The sequence below is a fragment of the Heloderma suspectum genome, chromosome 4 (assembly GCF_057233095.1).
Source record: "Heloderma suspectum isolate Gila_16-S chromosome 4, 16-S_ref, whole genome shotgun sequence".
NCBI lineage: Eukaryota > Metazoa > Chordata > Lepidosauria > Squamata > Helodermatidae > Heloderma > Heloderma suspectum.
Genome location: NC_139461.1, coordinates 238,709,146 through 238,725,806, shown reverse-complemented (window position 1 = coordinate 238,725,806; position 16,661 = coordinate 238,709,146). Strand labels below are relative to the sequence as shown.

The following is a 16,661-nucleotide window of genomic DNA, read 5'->3' as shown; positions in this document are numbered from 1 at the left end:
ATGTTGTTGGACTGGAACTCAACCATCAGCCCTAGCCATTATAGCCAGTGGTGAGCTGCAATCACAGAACATCTGGAGGACCACAAGTTGCCCATCCCTGCCTAGGGACCTTTGAGGTGCATAGGAACCTCAGAGGGTGATGGCAGTAAAGCACCGGCTGTGCCTACAGGAGGTCTCAGGTTCCATCCCAAGCATCTCCAGTGAAAAGAATCAGGTAGCAGGGGGCAGAAAAGCCTGAGGCCCTGAAGGGCTACTGCCAGAGTCGGTCATGCTAAGCTAGATGGACAAATGTTCTGACCTGGATGAAGGCAGTTTTCTGTGTCCCCAGGCCTGTGCTGACCTCAGCTGGAAATAAAGATCAGAAAGAGGACTGGCCTGGCACTAGTAGAGTAAGACTAGATGAAGGCTCAGTCTCCCTTGCCAGGTATATTGCTTGCCTCATTTGTGCCAGCTCTGCCATTGTGGATCATTAACAGAGAGTTGTTATTGTTGTATCTGGAGGGAGTAGGTATTTTTAGTGACCATTAAAAAAAAGGGGGGGGGAAGCACCCCCAGCTCCCCAAAGGCTAAAAGGCACATGCACATAATAGGTCAATTCACTCCTCCTCCTCATCATCGGCGGCAGCGGCTGGTGCCCATTGGGGCTGGTAGGGCAGAGGATGGGGCAGATGTTCAACATTCTTTTGAGATTGCCAGAGGAGGCCCGGATAAGGTAATGTGTGGCACTCTGCAGCCGCACATGTACCCGGTTGTCTCTGCCACAAGTGGATGGGGCACAGGTGGAGGGTTACTGCCCCACTTTCCCCCCAATGTAGAACTGCCTCCTATTAAAATGATAGCTCCTGTATTATGTGTAAGTCTACCAACCTTAGATTAAAAATGAAACAAACTGAAAAATTATGCAAGTCCAAATTCCACATGAATTATATTTTTCAAAGACCCCAAAGCTGCTGCTGCTGCTGCTGCTCCTCCTGTTTTACTATGTTATAGATTCAAGCCTCATCTGTGGTAGCTGGGATCATCATAGTAAGTATCACATCAGCAAAATAGATTGAAAGGGGCTGAGAAGATGTTAAATAGAGAGCCAGGAGAGGGGGATGTGATCAGATCTCATTGAGAACCTGGCAAGGCAGGAGGGAGAAGAGGGACTCGCAACATCACGCTGCAACTGTGACATGAAAGAGGGAGCGTGAGAAAGGAGGAAAAAGACAAGGATTTAATCATTTTCTCAAGCATCATGAAAATAATTATACAAATCTTGTGTTTCTTTCTGTTAATAACCTTGTACAAGTGTGCAGTGATCACTGGGGTAAGTTATTTTTGAAACCTTGCTTGTCTAATTGTAATTGTGGAAAAAGTCTCTCCAACATGTGTTGTCGATTTGGGCTCCATTTGCTATGATTTTGGCAAGTAAGGGGCAGACGCAAAGAAGCAGCTTGATTCCCAGATCAAAGGTCTTATTGGCAGAAGCCCAACATGAGGATCCGTGCATTTTAAAAGCTAGACTTGGTTTCGTTTGCCTACATCACTGCAATACTTTCAGTAGCAATTACAGAACTATTTCCTTATACTGAGAGCTGACACAAATGGCCACCTCTGGACTTGAATATTTAGATCTAACCACTCCAGTGGTAAAGTTAATGCTCTGAAAGTCCAACTGATTTGCATGTTAATGTGTTTTTAGAGCCAAGGTGTAAGAAAATTAACTATAAGGAATGAAGGGAGGAATTTCATTTTGAATATGGAAGTAAAATGGTTACCTTTCTTAACTAAGGAAATGTGTAAATCTTTTGTAGCTTCAGGATTTGAAAAAAATAGCTTATCCTACAAAATTATCCCCCCCACACATGATTAAAAACTCAACAGCAGTGTCACCAGCTATTTGAATTATTTATTTTTAAGACCTAGGGCAGGCTTTCCCAACCTGGTACCCTCCAGATGTGTGGGACTACAATTCCTATTATTCCCAGCCAGCACGGCCACTGGCCATGCTGGCTCAGAATGATGGGAGTTGTAGTCCAATACATCTGGAGGGTGCCAGGTTGGGGAAGGCTGATCTTCAGTATCTTATGCTTTGCACAAAGTCCTAAGTCATGGAACTGGGCGCAAAACTTTGGGTTACTTTATTTCAGAAAATGTCTTTAACACTCATGACTGCGGGGGGGGGGGGGATTCAAAGTGTGACCTGAAGTTGCAATTGTTTGCACATTTACCTAGAAGTACCATGAACTCAATGGGACTTACTTCTGAGTACAAATGTCCAGGATTGCACTGTAAGTTTATGTCAAGTTTCAGGAGTTTAGTATGCAAGTTAAAAGAATGCTCAATTATTTTTAATTCTTTTTAAAAAGAGGGGGAGGTTGACCAGCAAAAGTGGCTTAGTTGTCTGTGATGCATAATTGTTCTTTTATTTTTCTCTGTAAATATACCCTTATTCATAGAAATGTTCTATTGACCTTGATAGTAATTCTATCAAATTAGCTCATTTCCAAGACTTCCTACATAAAACCAGAAGACATCAACTTACATATTTGTTTAAAATGTCTTATGCTGCCTTGTCCTATTTAAAGCAGCTTATACAAATAACTCTGGTTATCAACCCTGAGCTGGTGCAGATGTTTCATCTTTAATTTTTTTTTATGACCAGAATAGCCCCAGATACATTCTAGGAGTCCCCACATCACACGTTACACTGCTCTTGTAAGAGGACTGCTTGCGTGAGCAATTACTTGCACACATCAGCTGAATATGACAGCCCCTTCTGCATCAGCTACGGTGAAATTCTGTCTGTGACTTGGTGGCAAAACTCTCCTTAATTTGAAGGCTGTTTACAGTGGGACTTCTTAAAGACACAAGTGCTTAAAATATGTGTGTTATACACAGAGATAGAAGAAAATGATTTCACAACCTTAATAGTAATACACTGAGTTTGCACACTGGAATCCTATACACGATTATCTGGAAGTAAATCCCATTGAACTCAGTGAGACTGATTTCTGAGTAGACATGCTTAGGCTTACAAAAGGAGGCTGCAGTTCTTTGTATACTTACTTGGGAGCAAGCCCCATTGGGATTTACTTTTGAGGCAACAGACATAGGATCTAGCTGCACATAGTTGACCCTATGCTGCTGCCCTTTAACAGGACCTGCAGATCTGCTGTCTGGGGTGGGTTGCTTCATTCTGCCCTCTGCTAGGGCCAGCCTCTGGTCACATAAGAAGAGGTCAGTTCCATGTGTCTGTTTTTACTCAGTTCAGGGTGATAATTATTTCTTGACTTCTATGACAACAGCTGACTTCAGTGTATTATGGCACCTCATAGGTAGCTGCAAACATGCAAATAAAGTAATGCCTGTTTCCCAGCCAAGATGCAAATTCTGGAAGCTGGTCTAGACACAGTGTGATGTTTCTGGGAAGCCACCATGCAGGCTGGTCTTCCTGTTTGATGCTGACATAGTTTAAAGCAGAGTTTCATGTTAAAAAGTAACTGGCACAAACCAACGAAATTGAGCACGTTGAAGTCCCATTGATTTCAGAAGGAAAGACTTAAGTAAATGCTTAAATCTCACATTGATGGATCTAGATTGATAACATCCATATGGTGAGCTTTCAGAGCCAGTTGCTAATAGATGCCTAACATTTCTGCTTATAGAGGGGCAGCCCTGGCCAGTCTTCAGCTATTGATTCAAAAATCTACTGAAAACTCAAGGCATTAGACTAGAGGTTATGATTACATGGACTGCAAGATGAAACAAAGAATGGGATTAAGTGGGGTTATTTGCACACTGCTTTCCAACTTATCATTCTTTTTGTTCTTCTCAATTGGCCCCAATTGTTTCCATACATATGTGGAAAGTAGTTGTTTCAATGAAGGTGTAAAGGTCGGAAGTGTTAAGATTTCCAGGGTAAACGAGATAGTACGTTTCAATGATACGTGTCAGAAACACATGGCCAGTGAAAATTTAATATGTCAAGGAGAAAGGCTCTAATGTCTCTCTGAAGTGCAATTTTCATATGTGTAGTAGGGTGGCCAGAGGCCAAAGAGGACAGCGCTCTTGCACCTTTAATAGTGGTATGGAAGAAGGAATTTCTGTGACTGCAGTTTGTCATGCTGTCTATTCCTGCTGAAATTCCTTCTTCCATTCAGCTATTAAAAGTGCAGGAGCCCTGTCTGCTTTGGCATCTGGCCATCCTAATGTAGATAGTTTTCACTTGGTAGAATATTCAAACATGTGATAGTTCACCTGCAGTCTGAAGAAGGAAGATTTTATGAGAGGATGCAAAATATATGGTACTCTACTTCATAGCTGGGTTGGATTCTTCTTTTCTAAGAAAAGAACCTGTGAGATAGTTACTAGGTTAAAGAGGAAGGTGTCATTAAGCATCTCCCCCACTCCCCAAATTGAAGATGTTATTATAATTAACAGTACAATCCTATGCATGTTTACTCAGAAGTAAGCCACATTCTGTTCAGTTGGACTTACCCTGAGTAAGTGTGTTTAAGGTTGCAGCCTTATGTTCCTGAATGACAGGCAAAAAGCCTTCTAGCGCAGTAGTCCTGACAGCTTCATGAATTGCCCTTGCTCTAGATTTTAGAATTGAAGCTGATATTATATTTATTTACCAAACTTACAAGCCACCCTGTATCCTACAAGGGATCCCCTTGGAATATATACATTTTAAAAACCTCAATATAAAACCATGCAATTACAAGTGAAGAAGCAAAAACTCTTCAACAATCAAACCAAACAAACACAGCAACCCATTAAACTGAAAGATTATAAAATAAAGATAAAATGTTCAAATGCCTGGGCAAGAAGGAACATTTTAATTTGGCATGGAAAGAAAATAAAGTTGGTGCCAATCACATCTCGTTTGGGAGGGCATTCCAAAGCTGGGGCCCCACCAACTGAGAAATCAGTCTCCAGACAGGGCTGGAAAAATTCCTGCCTGAAACCCTGGAGAGCCACTGCCATTCAGTGTCGACAACACTGAGCTAGTTGGAACAATGGTCCGTCTGACTCATTTATAAGGCAGCTTCCTATGTTCTTATGTTCAGATCCTTCTTATTGGATTGCAGTGGAAACATGTTCTGATAAATCTGTTATGCTGTAATTTTTCCATGGGTGTGCTCATGGGGGTCATGTGTTACTTTGTCAATAGTCCTTTATATTAGAAAAAAATTCAGTATGTTCAACATATATTTAAAACCCAAACCAATAATATTTCCATTCTCTCTAATGTGAACATTACCCAGGTTGGAGTCTTTCAAGGTTAGTCTGTTCTTTTGAGAAACTAAGTATTCTCTGTTCAAAATAAAGTTGTTCCTAATTGTAAAAAGAACTTATTTGGATATTTTATAGAGATTTAAAACAGAAGCAACATTAATCATAAATCAAGCACAAGTATTTGAACAACGATCTCATCCATGCTGTGTCCTCAAACGAACAGGCAAAATCAAACAAGAATGAAACTGTCAAATCTTGTATTCTAATAACGGGGTGCTGATCACTTCATTCTTGATGGGTTACTTCCTGTTCCCTAAATAATTCTAATTTCTTCAGTGTAACAACTCATGAATAGGCTTGACAGAACTTGATTTTTATTTGTTTAGCATTTCCATGAATAAGACTGATGCTTATTTCCCCCATCTTTACTTAATTTTAAACTATTTGAATTTTAACAGATGCAGGAAATTGCATTATTACGTATGTGCCCTGACTTTTATCTATTTAAATTGTCACAGCTGTGGTGCATAAGTGAGTCAGAAAATTTTTGAATGACGGTGGAAGCAGATATTTTTAAAGGATCAAGCCTGTTTAGTGTTACAACCAGAAACCGCTAATTGGGAAAAAATTATAATAAAAGAAATATATGGTTAGAAGTGACATTATGACATATCCTCTAACTCATTCATCAAAGGCAGGATGCATTATATTTACCTCTCCACATTTTACAGAATAGACGGAGTAGCCAATTCACCAGATCATCACAAGAAAAGGTCAAGAGTGACCAGGGATCGATCTACACTAGTGGTTTTTATCAGTATTGACGTGCACTGATAACAGTTGGGGCACATTACGAAATACTGTATACTGCTTTTCTAGGTTCATTTCCCACTTTTTATTCCATATTATCCAAAATTCCTCAAGAGATCATAGAATCGTAGAATAGTAGGGTTGGAAGTGGCCTATAAGACCATCAAATGCAGGAATCCAAGTCAGAGCATCCCTGACAGATGGCTGTCCAGCCTCGTCTTGAACGCCTCCAGTGTGGGAGAGCCCACCACCTCCCTAGGGAATTGGTTCCATTGTCGTATTGCTCTAACAGTCAGGAAGTTTTTCCTGATGTCCAGCCAGAATCTGGCTTCCTGGAACTTGAGCCCATTATTCCGTGTCCTGCACTCTGGGATGATCGATAAGAGATCTTGGCCTTCCTCTCTGTGGCAACCTTTCAGATACTGGAAGAGCGCTATCCTATCTCCCCTCGGTCTCCCCTTAGTCTCCTCAATGTCATTGTGTGTGCGATGAGATATAAGTGAGTGAGAGGGATATAGTGTCACCATGATGAGATTTTATCAATATGACACAAAAGTGTAGATCTGGTGTAAGACTTAACTTTGGTGTAAGACTTAACACGTGAACTCTCACTTGAGTAATCATGACCAACTATCATAATCTGGGGTCATGAGGTAGGACAGGGGCGTAAAATGTAGGCTCTTGGAGCCTGATCAGGTCCATTGGAGTCCCCCACATGGCCCACAGTAGCTCTACTATACTCCACACCAAGGGTGGGGAATCCCAGGCTGTGTGTGTGTGTGTGGGAAATCTGGCCCTTTGGGGTTTCCCAAATGGCCACAGCCTCCTCCCCTGGCTCCACCCCCTTCCCCCCAGCCACCAATCATTTGGTGGTTTCCTGGCTTTTGCACAGTCCCCCTCCCCCCAAAATGGTTGAAACATCTTTCCTAGGGCTTCATTTCTGGCGGTAACACCTTTAAACTAAAATAAGCTAGTACTTTTGGCCCTGACCCTTTTGTGGGGGTGGGGGACCTCTTTCAGTCTGAGGGCTGAATTCAGTTTTGGGAAAGCTCTCGGGGGCCTCATGCCTGTGGTGGATGGGGCTGAAGGCAAAAGGGGCGGAGCCAAAAATACAAAAAAAATTACCAGCATATTTTAGCTTCAAGCTCTTATTGGAAGTAACTAAGCGTCAGGGGAGGCATCTCAACCTTTTAGAATGGGGGTGGGGAAAACTGCAAAAACTGGGAAACTGCCCAACTCTCAGTGGTCGTGGGAAAGCGGTGCGGTCAGCTGGGGAATGCTGGAGAGCTGGACTGTGACCCCAGGAGGGCTGGATTTAGCCCTCAGGCCTGGGGTTCACCATCCTTGCTCTATGAGGTCCATGAGGCATAGGAAGGACTTTTTTTTTTTTTAATGGCCTCACTCCTGATTTGAGTCTCAAATCACTTACTCACTGTAAACATTTCTCCATCCAGAACTGGCATGAAATTAAGTAAACAACTACTGGAGGCCATAAAATATAATTTGACCTCCCTGCTATAAGATCCCTTTCTCCATTAACAGTTTTCTCAGCCCTAAGAAAGCCTCGTTGTTTCCAAATCCTTGGAAATATATTGCAGTCATGGTGCTTCAGCCTTGAGGGTATTATATTTCTTGATTCTGTGACCCAGACTATGCTACGTAAATTGCCATGTTAACTGGCTGACCTCCAGTTATTGGCAAATGCTTAGAATTCACACCAGATCAGTAGAAGCAACCATTTCTTTGTTAACGCAGTTACCAGTTCACTTCTCATGACCCCGATGGCCTTCTGGAAGGCACAAAGATGAACAACTAGCAACTGCCACAGATTTCTTTATCAGCACAACTTCAACATAATAGCAGCGATGTGCTCCTTTATATATTACACATGCTCAGTTTTCCCAATGAGACAGACCTGAAGGACAATAGTGACTGGCTTCATTTTTTTTCTCTTGAAAAGTAACATAAATATTCTTATTTTAAGATGCACCATTTTTCCTTCCAGCATACTACAAAAATAGTTCCATAAAAACATTATTTCATGTCGTCATGACGTCTGTAATTTTGTTCTTTCTATAATAAATGCTTATATTAGGCATAAGAAGTTGTGCTTTGTTTTGCTTGCCATCACATTTTTCTCACTTCATCTTACTGCAAGCCTGTTATACACCTCTGTTCTTTGATGGATGTCCTCTACTGTGTAAGCAATTTTGCCATGTTGCTGGGTTGATCGAGTCTTTAGTGGGTAACTCCGGACGAACTCATAAGTCAACTGGGTGCAGGGAAGCCACTTGAAACTCCTACCTGGGGTCATCTGGAATGCACAGGATTCCCAAGAGATTTTTCAGGAGCTCCATAGATGCAACGGTTGTTCAAATTTCCCCCCAGCTTTTGATTGTTTAGAAGTGGTTTCCCGGCTTTTGCATGCTTTCTCCCCAATTTTAAAAGCTTGAAATGCCTCTCCTAAGGCAGAGCTACTTCCAGTAAGAGCTTGAAGCTAATTTTTTTCCTGTGGCCCTACCCACCACTGGAATGCAGCCTCTGAGAGCTTCTCTGAAATTGAATTCGACTCACTGGCTGAAAGAAGTTCAACACCCCTGCTGTATTTGCTGACCAATTTCTGCATTCTTGACAGGACTCAACAGCTTTCATATCAGCCATGAGCATTGCTGTTTATTGTATTTTTACTTTGTCACCATTCCCTACTTTTCATTTGTTGCCCAAATTCCATGTTGGTTAAAGAAGCAAATTGAGGCTTCTTTCCTCTACTGAGGGCATAAATCCAATCAAATATGATCAATGCAATCCTAATAGGATCTACGGTAGTGGGAAGGCAAATATGACCGTTCAGACTCTTGACTTCAGATCAACGCCCAAAGCTATTTTCTTGACCCTACAGGCTTCTTTAGTAAATTAAGCTCCATCAAATGCCTCCCAGAGATCATCATCTTGACAACCGTGAATAGAAATGGTATATGCCAAGAAAGATGGACTACAATCATGATGTATTTCCAACACCTCTGGTTGAACTTGGTTTATTTTCTAACATATCTCAGTCCCTCTTAATTCATCTTAATTCTAGTCAAGTTCTTCCTAAAGTAGACCACTGCTGATAAAACCTCACATCCATTAAACCAATAGCAAGCCTGTATGGCTCAGATGTCAAACCTCGTTCAGCACAAGGGCCAAATTCGGATTTGAAGAAGCTCTCAGGGGCCACATCACAGTGGTGGGCAGGGCCAAAGGCAAAAGAGGCCGGGCCATGGCAAAACACGTGTGGCCAAAATACCAAAAAGACCCACAACTCAAGCATATTGTAGCTTAAAAGTCTTGCTGGCAGTCACTAAGCCTCAGGAGAGGCATTCCAACCATTTAGGGCACAATCCTATGCATGCTTAGACAGAAAAATCTCCTGCAACTCCCAGCATGGCTGGGGCATGCTGGGAGTTGTAGGACTTTTTTCTGTCTAAATATGCAAAAAAAACCTGTACAAAAGCTGAAAACCACCAAACTATCAGTGGTTGGGGGAAAGAGGGTGGAGCCAAGGCAAGAGGCCATGGCCACCTGGGAAGTCCTGCAGGGCCGAATGTCACCCATGGGCCTGAGGCTCAACACTCCTGCTGCACTGTGACAGCAGTTTTTGCTCACCCCTACAATCCAGAGATCTGCTTAAGGTGTGCCCAAAGGCTTGGATGCATTGGGATATTGCAAACTTCTCTAGAAGCTTGTGAGAGTTGCTAGAAGGGGCTTGTGAGACAGGGAGGCAGCAGCAGTGCTAGTGGGGCTTTTAAAAATGAGGAACCTTGCAAGATGTAGGGTTCATTTTGTGGTTCTCTAGGCTGTGGCCTGCATTAGCAAGATGATCTTTTTCATACCACACTTACTGTCATATTACCCAGTCAGGTGATAAAGTAGACATTGGGTGTTGTATTTATCTAAACGCAGGGCTGGCAGTGCCCACCATCCCGAATGATCAGCTTAGGTTGGGCCATCCCACCACTACCACCTGTCTCCCCAGGCTCAGGCCTACTGGCAGCAGGACCAAGTGGTTGGGAAGCCACCATTTTGTCATCCCCATAAAGTCCTGTAGGAATGCGACATTGAGAGATGTGGGAACATCAAAATGGTACATTTTGTATATTTCCTCACATGCACCCATCACAGATTGTGCTGCTGCTGCTTAGCGCCACCACCAATAATCCCACTGGCTGGGGGATGGGGGAGAGCACTGATGTTGAGGGGGGCACTGGAAGACGCTCTACCAGAGGGGCCCTCATAGCTGGTGCCAGCCTTGTCTAGATGTTACTACTAATTACACAGAAGCTTGTTCATCACGGATGCCACTAAGATCTTAGACACATCACTGTTTCCCCACCTCTTGTCTCAATGTTTCTCAGCCATAATTGGTTTCTTCCTAACCTATGAAGCTCTTCTGCGTGCAGCTTTGAATTCTCCCAGTACACTTACACACACCACCAGTGTCGGTTTGTTACCAGGAACAGCATTTTCTTTCTTGTACACTCCATGTGGCTAATTCATACCACTGTGCTGCTTCCTTCCAGGCCTGTGAAAGGGATCTCCAGTGTGGAGGTGGGACATGCTGCGCCATCAGCCTGTGGCTACGTGGGCTCCGGATGTGCACTCCATTAGGGCAAGAAGGAGACGAATGCCACCCCATTAGTCATAAGGTATTTGCAGGTGACCTCAACTCTTTGGCGGCCCACTAACCAGTAGTAGCTGTTATTATAATGATGCACATTTTTTAACATATTGGTGTAATACCTTTAGGCCAGCCAAAAGATCACAAAAAATGTGCAAGCTTTCGAGATTAGCTGCTGTGGCAAATAACACGGTTCTATAGGCTACATAACTGTCCTCGTCAGATGGCAGTGAGCAAATCTTATCAGAGTCCATGAACCCCACAAAATTAGTATATAGGCTCTCATAAATATCTCTGCTGTTCCCTTGATGATGTAGATGTAATTCAGGCGAGCCGCCACATTCTGTGCCAGCTGCAGCTTCCGAACCATCTTCAAGGGTAACCCCATGTAGAGCGCATTACAGTAGTCTAGACAAGAGGAGACCAGGGCATGTACTACCTATGGGAGCAGATGGCTGGGAAGGTAGAGGCGCAGCCGCCGTATCAGATGGAGTTGGTACAGCGCTGTCCAGCTCACAGCTGACACCTGAACCTCCATTGACAGCTGGGAGTCTCAGATGACCCCCAAGCTGCAGACCTGGTCTTTCAAGGGTAACTGTACTGTACCCCATTCAACACCAGGTCAACATCCCCCAACCTCCTCTTGTCTCCCACCAAAAGTACCTCGGTCTTGTCAGGGTTCAGCTTCAGCTTATTCCTCCCCATCCAGCCACTCACCGTCTCCAGACATCTGGACAGGGATTCTACGGCCAACCTTGGTGAAGATTTGAATGAGAGGTAGAGCTGCGTGTCATCCGCATTCTGATGACACCGCATCCCAAACCTCCTGATGATAGCTCCCAGCGGCTTCACATAGATGTTAAATAGCATCGGGGAGAGGATGGAACCCTGTGGCACCCCACAAGTGAGCGGCCACGGGTCCGAAACCTCCTCTCCCAGTGCTACCCTCTGGTACCTGCCGGAGAGGAAGGACTGGAACCACCGTAATACGTGGTTCTTTCCCCTCTCCCCTTCTGCACTCCTTCTTCCCGTATCTGAGTCTTCCATCATCTTTCACTGATCTCACTCCTCTTCTTGCCGCTTTACACTTTTCATGGAGGAAACTGTTTTAAACTGTTTTATTATATGTTGTACATCGCCCAGAGTGGCTGGGTGACCAGCCAGATGGGCGATTAATAAATTTAATAAATAAATAAATAAACTGAAGTGGAACGCAATGAGGTAATTTGATAGCTCATTATCTGCAATCTATTTAAAAATGGAACAAAGGGCATTTAGTGCAGGAGACACCTTGAATGATCATGGCGTCATGTAAAGAGCCCACAAACTTCCTTGAGGGAGCAATCTCAATCACAGGATAAAAGCTCCATCTGAAGGAGCCCTTGGAGGTTCAACACACGGGGGCAGAAATCTGCATCAATACTGAGGCTGTCTCCATCCGATTTCATCACGGGATTAGATCGGGCTCCTTTACACAGTTGTTTCTATCTCATTATATTCCATTCCTTACCTTTTCTTTCCCATGAAAAGCCATTACACACGCTGGGGACATTGCAGAATTTCCTCTCCGGTTCCTGCTGCCTTTCCTCCCCTCACAGATTATGGTGGTTTGGCTGTGATGGACACGCAGTGTGGATGGACAGCAACCTCCACTGAACTGCCCAAACCCCGTCCCCATAGACACCAGCTTCCCGGTGAACTGCTGGAATGCCAGCACGCTGGCCATTCTGTGTTTGGAGTAAGCAGCCAAAGTCGGGAACAAAAGTTGGTGTATCGCATTTAGTCATGGCATGGCAGCAAGCCAGGTCGGTATACTGACACGCCCACCACCCCAACGCCACTGCCATTGTCCTCACGGCTGCACTGCCAACAAACCAAAACGACTGCCCACAACCGCACACACAGAGTGGTTTCTTCATGCTATGGAAAAAATACACGGGGAAGTCATGGAGCTCCTGTTGTGTGGGCTGAAAAAATACTGATTTTTTTTGCATTTGGGGAAAACACAGGATAGGCAGGGGGAAATGGAGGGAAAATCACTGGAGGATTATGGCGTTGTGTAATGGACCTGCAAACTTCTATGAGTGGCCAATCATGAATGTGTGATAAGTTGCAGGCGTAGAGATGCCCTTGGACACCCGACACGGGATGGAGGGAAGTGGGCGAGGGTGGGTGGGTGATGTTGTGGGAGGTGGTAGGGCTTCAAGGTCAGACCCTAACCCCCTTGATGGCATCCAGCCTACCGGCTTGGTCCAGGGGTGCAATCCAGCCCCCCAGACCAAAAGTGGTTTTCCTCATCAGCTGTAAAGGAAATGGAAATTATGTCATTTCCTTTTCCTTCCTACCCAGAGGCATTTGAAATTCCAGTTCATGCTACGCAATAGGCAGCTCTGAACAGCTCTCCAGTTGCAGCACCTTGTCTTTGGCTGCAGCCACCTTCCTTTTTGTCTGGTTCCAGACATATCAAATCCAGATGCTTTTGTGGGCAGCCCTTAAAATAGCAAGTGAAGAAAAGAGGTAGAAAAGAGGACACCTGGCCACCCTACATGGCACATTATGCGAGCCCTCCCATCAAGTATGGGATCTTGAGGAGAAACCTCTATGGCTACATGATAGTGTGAACTGACCTGTACACGGAATCAGGTCATAGTGGTCAACAGCCATTTCTGTAATCCTGCAGACCTTCATGTGCAATGCAAATCCCACTTTCTACAGCCATCTCATTGGGCCTAGAAGATTGATCCTCTTGGGTGTGAAAGGTCAGCAAATGGAGATTTCATAAAGTAGAAATGAACCTCTATTGTTCTAGATATCAGAAAAGATCAAAGCATGTTAGAAGATGTTAGTGGGGGGGTGGGATGGAGTTGGGGGCAGGATCATTGCTATTCCTTGCTAAAGAACACTGTCCTCACCTGACTTTCAGGTCACACTAAATTTTGCCTACTATTTTGCATATTATTAATGTTTGCATATTATTAACGTTTTGTATGTTTTCTGTTCTCTTAAAGGTTCCTTTCTTTGGAAAACGGCAACATCACACCTGCCCATGTTTGCCAAACTTCTTATGTTCCAAATTCAATGATGGCCGATACCGATGTTCAATAGACTTCAAGAACATGGACTTTTAAAGAAGCAAGAGTTTCATGATCCTTACTACCCACAAATTATTGCAGCGCATGTCAAACACACTATTCTGTCTTCAACATCCTATAAGGACAATTAATTGTCCATTTATTTTACACAAATGTTGTCCTTTGACATTCAGCAGTCAGTGATTAATCAACTTACAAGAATTGTGCTTACCAACAAATTAGGGGGGATTCCAGAGCTGCAAATACACATTGTTCATTAACCATTAAAATAAGGTTGGGGAGTAACTGTCAGTGTGAGCTGAGTATGTTTTTGCATTTGTAGAAGTCTCCTCCATATATACTTTTTAAAAATCTCTTTTGAATTTAAACTAGGTGGCTGTCACCAGTATTTCTTTCCAAACATATTAAAGAGTGATGGCCTTCAACGTGTCCTCTTGAGGACAACCATCATACATTACAATTTCCTACTCAGAGGTTAATCTTGATGTGAAAAACAAGTTGTACACTGCTATGTATGGTGTGCAGTGCGTTTTTCTTATTGCATGTACACAGATCAGACAGTCTAGTACACCAACTGCTCAATCCATATAAGGTAAAAGTGTTGCCTTATGTGATTTGTTTCATCTTATGGAGGTAGAATAAATTGTGCAGCGCCTTTTTCCCCTGTCACATTCTGACCAGGGAACCCCATGGCAACATTTTTGAGTCTGGCTGCGGATGGAGAAAGGGATTTCCCCAGCTGTGGTGCATGCAGCAGTTCACTGGCAGAACGTTGGCTTCCATCAGTGAACTCTGCTGCGTGCAGGAGAGGGAGCCAATTCCCTTACGGGATTTGTCACAAGGTGGCAGTGGAAACACAGGTGGCTGCTGAGCAGGTAGCAGTGGCTGGCATCAGCACAAACAATGGCGCCAGTGGCCTATGCCACTATATTTCTTTAGAATGGCCTTGACAAATTTTAATTTCACATCCATCAAACCAGGGCCTGGGGCCAAAACAATGACAAGGAACCTCATTACATTTTGAGGTGTCAGTTCCTTTCAGTCTTTACTCCAGATATTATACCTCTCATTATGGATTCATACGGATGAGGACTCAGGGGGGAAACAAACAGATGATGCATGGAGGAGTTTGTTAACTTTTCTTTTAGCAGCTCTGATACTGTTAGGACAATCAGTGGCAACATTCCAGTCTGCTGGTTGAAATGAGAACCAGCCAAATGCTCAACGTCTCCTGCAGTACTGGAGGTTCATAGAAAGTCAAGGAGTCCCTGAAGGCACAACTAGACATGACATCAGGAGATCCATGATCAGATTTCCTACTAAAATTTTAATCAGAGCTATTGGCAGAGAGGGAGGAAATCCCATCAGGGTGGTAGTGCTTGGGGCAAGGAGTTTAACCCTTTTCCCTTACACCATTTTCCCAATGAAACCCCACCCTACCTGCTAGGTGACCTGTGGCAGGGGTGACTCAAGACTGTTTGCTGCCTGAGGAGAAGGACAAGATGGTGCCTCCTCCCATTCCATGTACAAAAGCCTATTGGACTGGCAGATTAATCTGTCTCCTATACTGATGATGGGACAGCATCCTCCACTGCTCCTGAAGGCAGCAGGCAAACTTAGAAAGCACAGAGCAGGCCACATGGCATGCAGGTCTCTCTTCCAACACCTTGCTGCCACCTCCCAGCATTTGCTGCCTGAGGCAACTGCTGCATTCTGACTAATGGTAGGGCTGGCTGATCCTGCCCTGCTGTGCTGGGCAAAACGTATAGATAACTTCCCTCAGCACTGTGGTCTTGATTAATTTACCTCCCTCCCTGGCCATGGTTGCTATTTAACTTCTGAAGTTGAAAGTCACCTCTACTTTGGCCCTGATATTTAGTACTCAGGTCTAAATAATCATAATTGTGCTGAAGTTACCAATGGTCTTGATATAAATGACAGACATGGAGCTCCAAGTAGCTCTAATACCATGTAACATACTATCCGAATCACTTACTTTATGAAAATGTGGGTGCATAGCAATGCTAGGGCAACCAGTATGATTTTTTTCTGCTGCAGAGTGAGCTGTTTCCTCCCTCCAGCTTCATCCTTCTACTGACATGTGTACCCGGATCTGAATCCTTTCAATGCAGATTTCCATCTTCCCCCATGCTTCAGGCAGGCTTTTGTTGTTACTATTATTTTAACAAAATTTTATTTTTCAAGTATTCAGCAAACCTTAAAAAAAAACACTTAAAAAATTGCTCAGGGGTGAGTGAGGGTGGGAGAAGAGAAATGGAAGTGGTTTCATGATCGCCACAAGGGACAGCCAATCAGCTTTGTACCCAGCCAGTTCATGCTAGAAACAAGAAGAAACAATTGCTCTTGATTTGATTCAGTTTGGAAGTTTGTATGTCTATACAAAACAGGCTGACCGTAGCGGGCTCACTGCTCAAGATATGTATGTCTATAATGCAGCCTCAAGAACATTGCCTTGAATGTTTGGCTAGAAGCCCAGAACTATAGGGCCTGAATATGTACTGTACCATAATATGGAATGCATCTAATGTGCAGATATGTTTACTTTATTGTCATGTGTACAGTATTGTAATATGAATTATTTTCCTGTTGATTATCATAAAACTATATAGGTACTGAATGTCTGTCTTATCATGTAATTGTTGTTTGGAAACTGTTGGCTGGAGGCAGAAGATGCTAGGCTTTTCTTGAAAGAGAGATCTCTTCCCAAGGCATGGACATTCACCTCAATTTTACCACTGATAAGCAGGTTTTGCCGTTTTTCTTTCAAAACCTATTTGACCAAAGGTGAGAGTAGGTCAAAAGAAAAAAGTGTGTGTATAAATTTCTTTCTTTATTTAAAACATTTATATCCC

The 16,661-nt window shown here is 43.6% G+C and overlaps 1 protein-coding gene across 1 annotated transcript; it reads left to right on the top strand.

Annotated features, from left to right (window-relative positions):
- The first annotated feature begins 1,237 nt into the window (after nt 1-1,237).
- PROK1 (prokineticin 1) lies at nt 1,238-13,878 on the top strand. The gene is made up of 3 exons (XM_084848300.1): nt 1,238-1,309; nt 10,599-10,724; nt 13,705-13,878. Exons 1-3 carry the CDS (start codon nt 1,238-1,240, stop codon nt 13,822-13,824), a joined length of 318 nt encoding a protein of 105 aa, XP_084704426.1. The 3' UTR covers nt 13,825-13,878.
- The last annotated feature ends 2,783 nt before the right edge of the window (nt 13,879-16,661 follow it).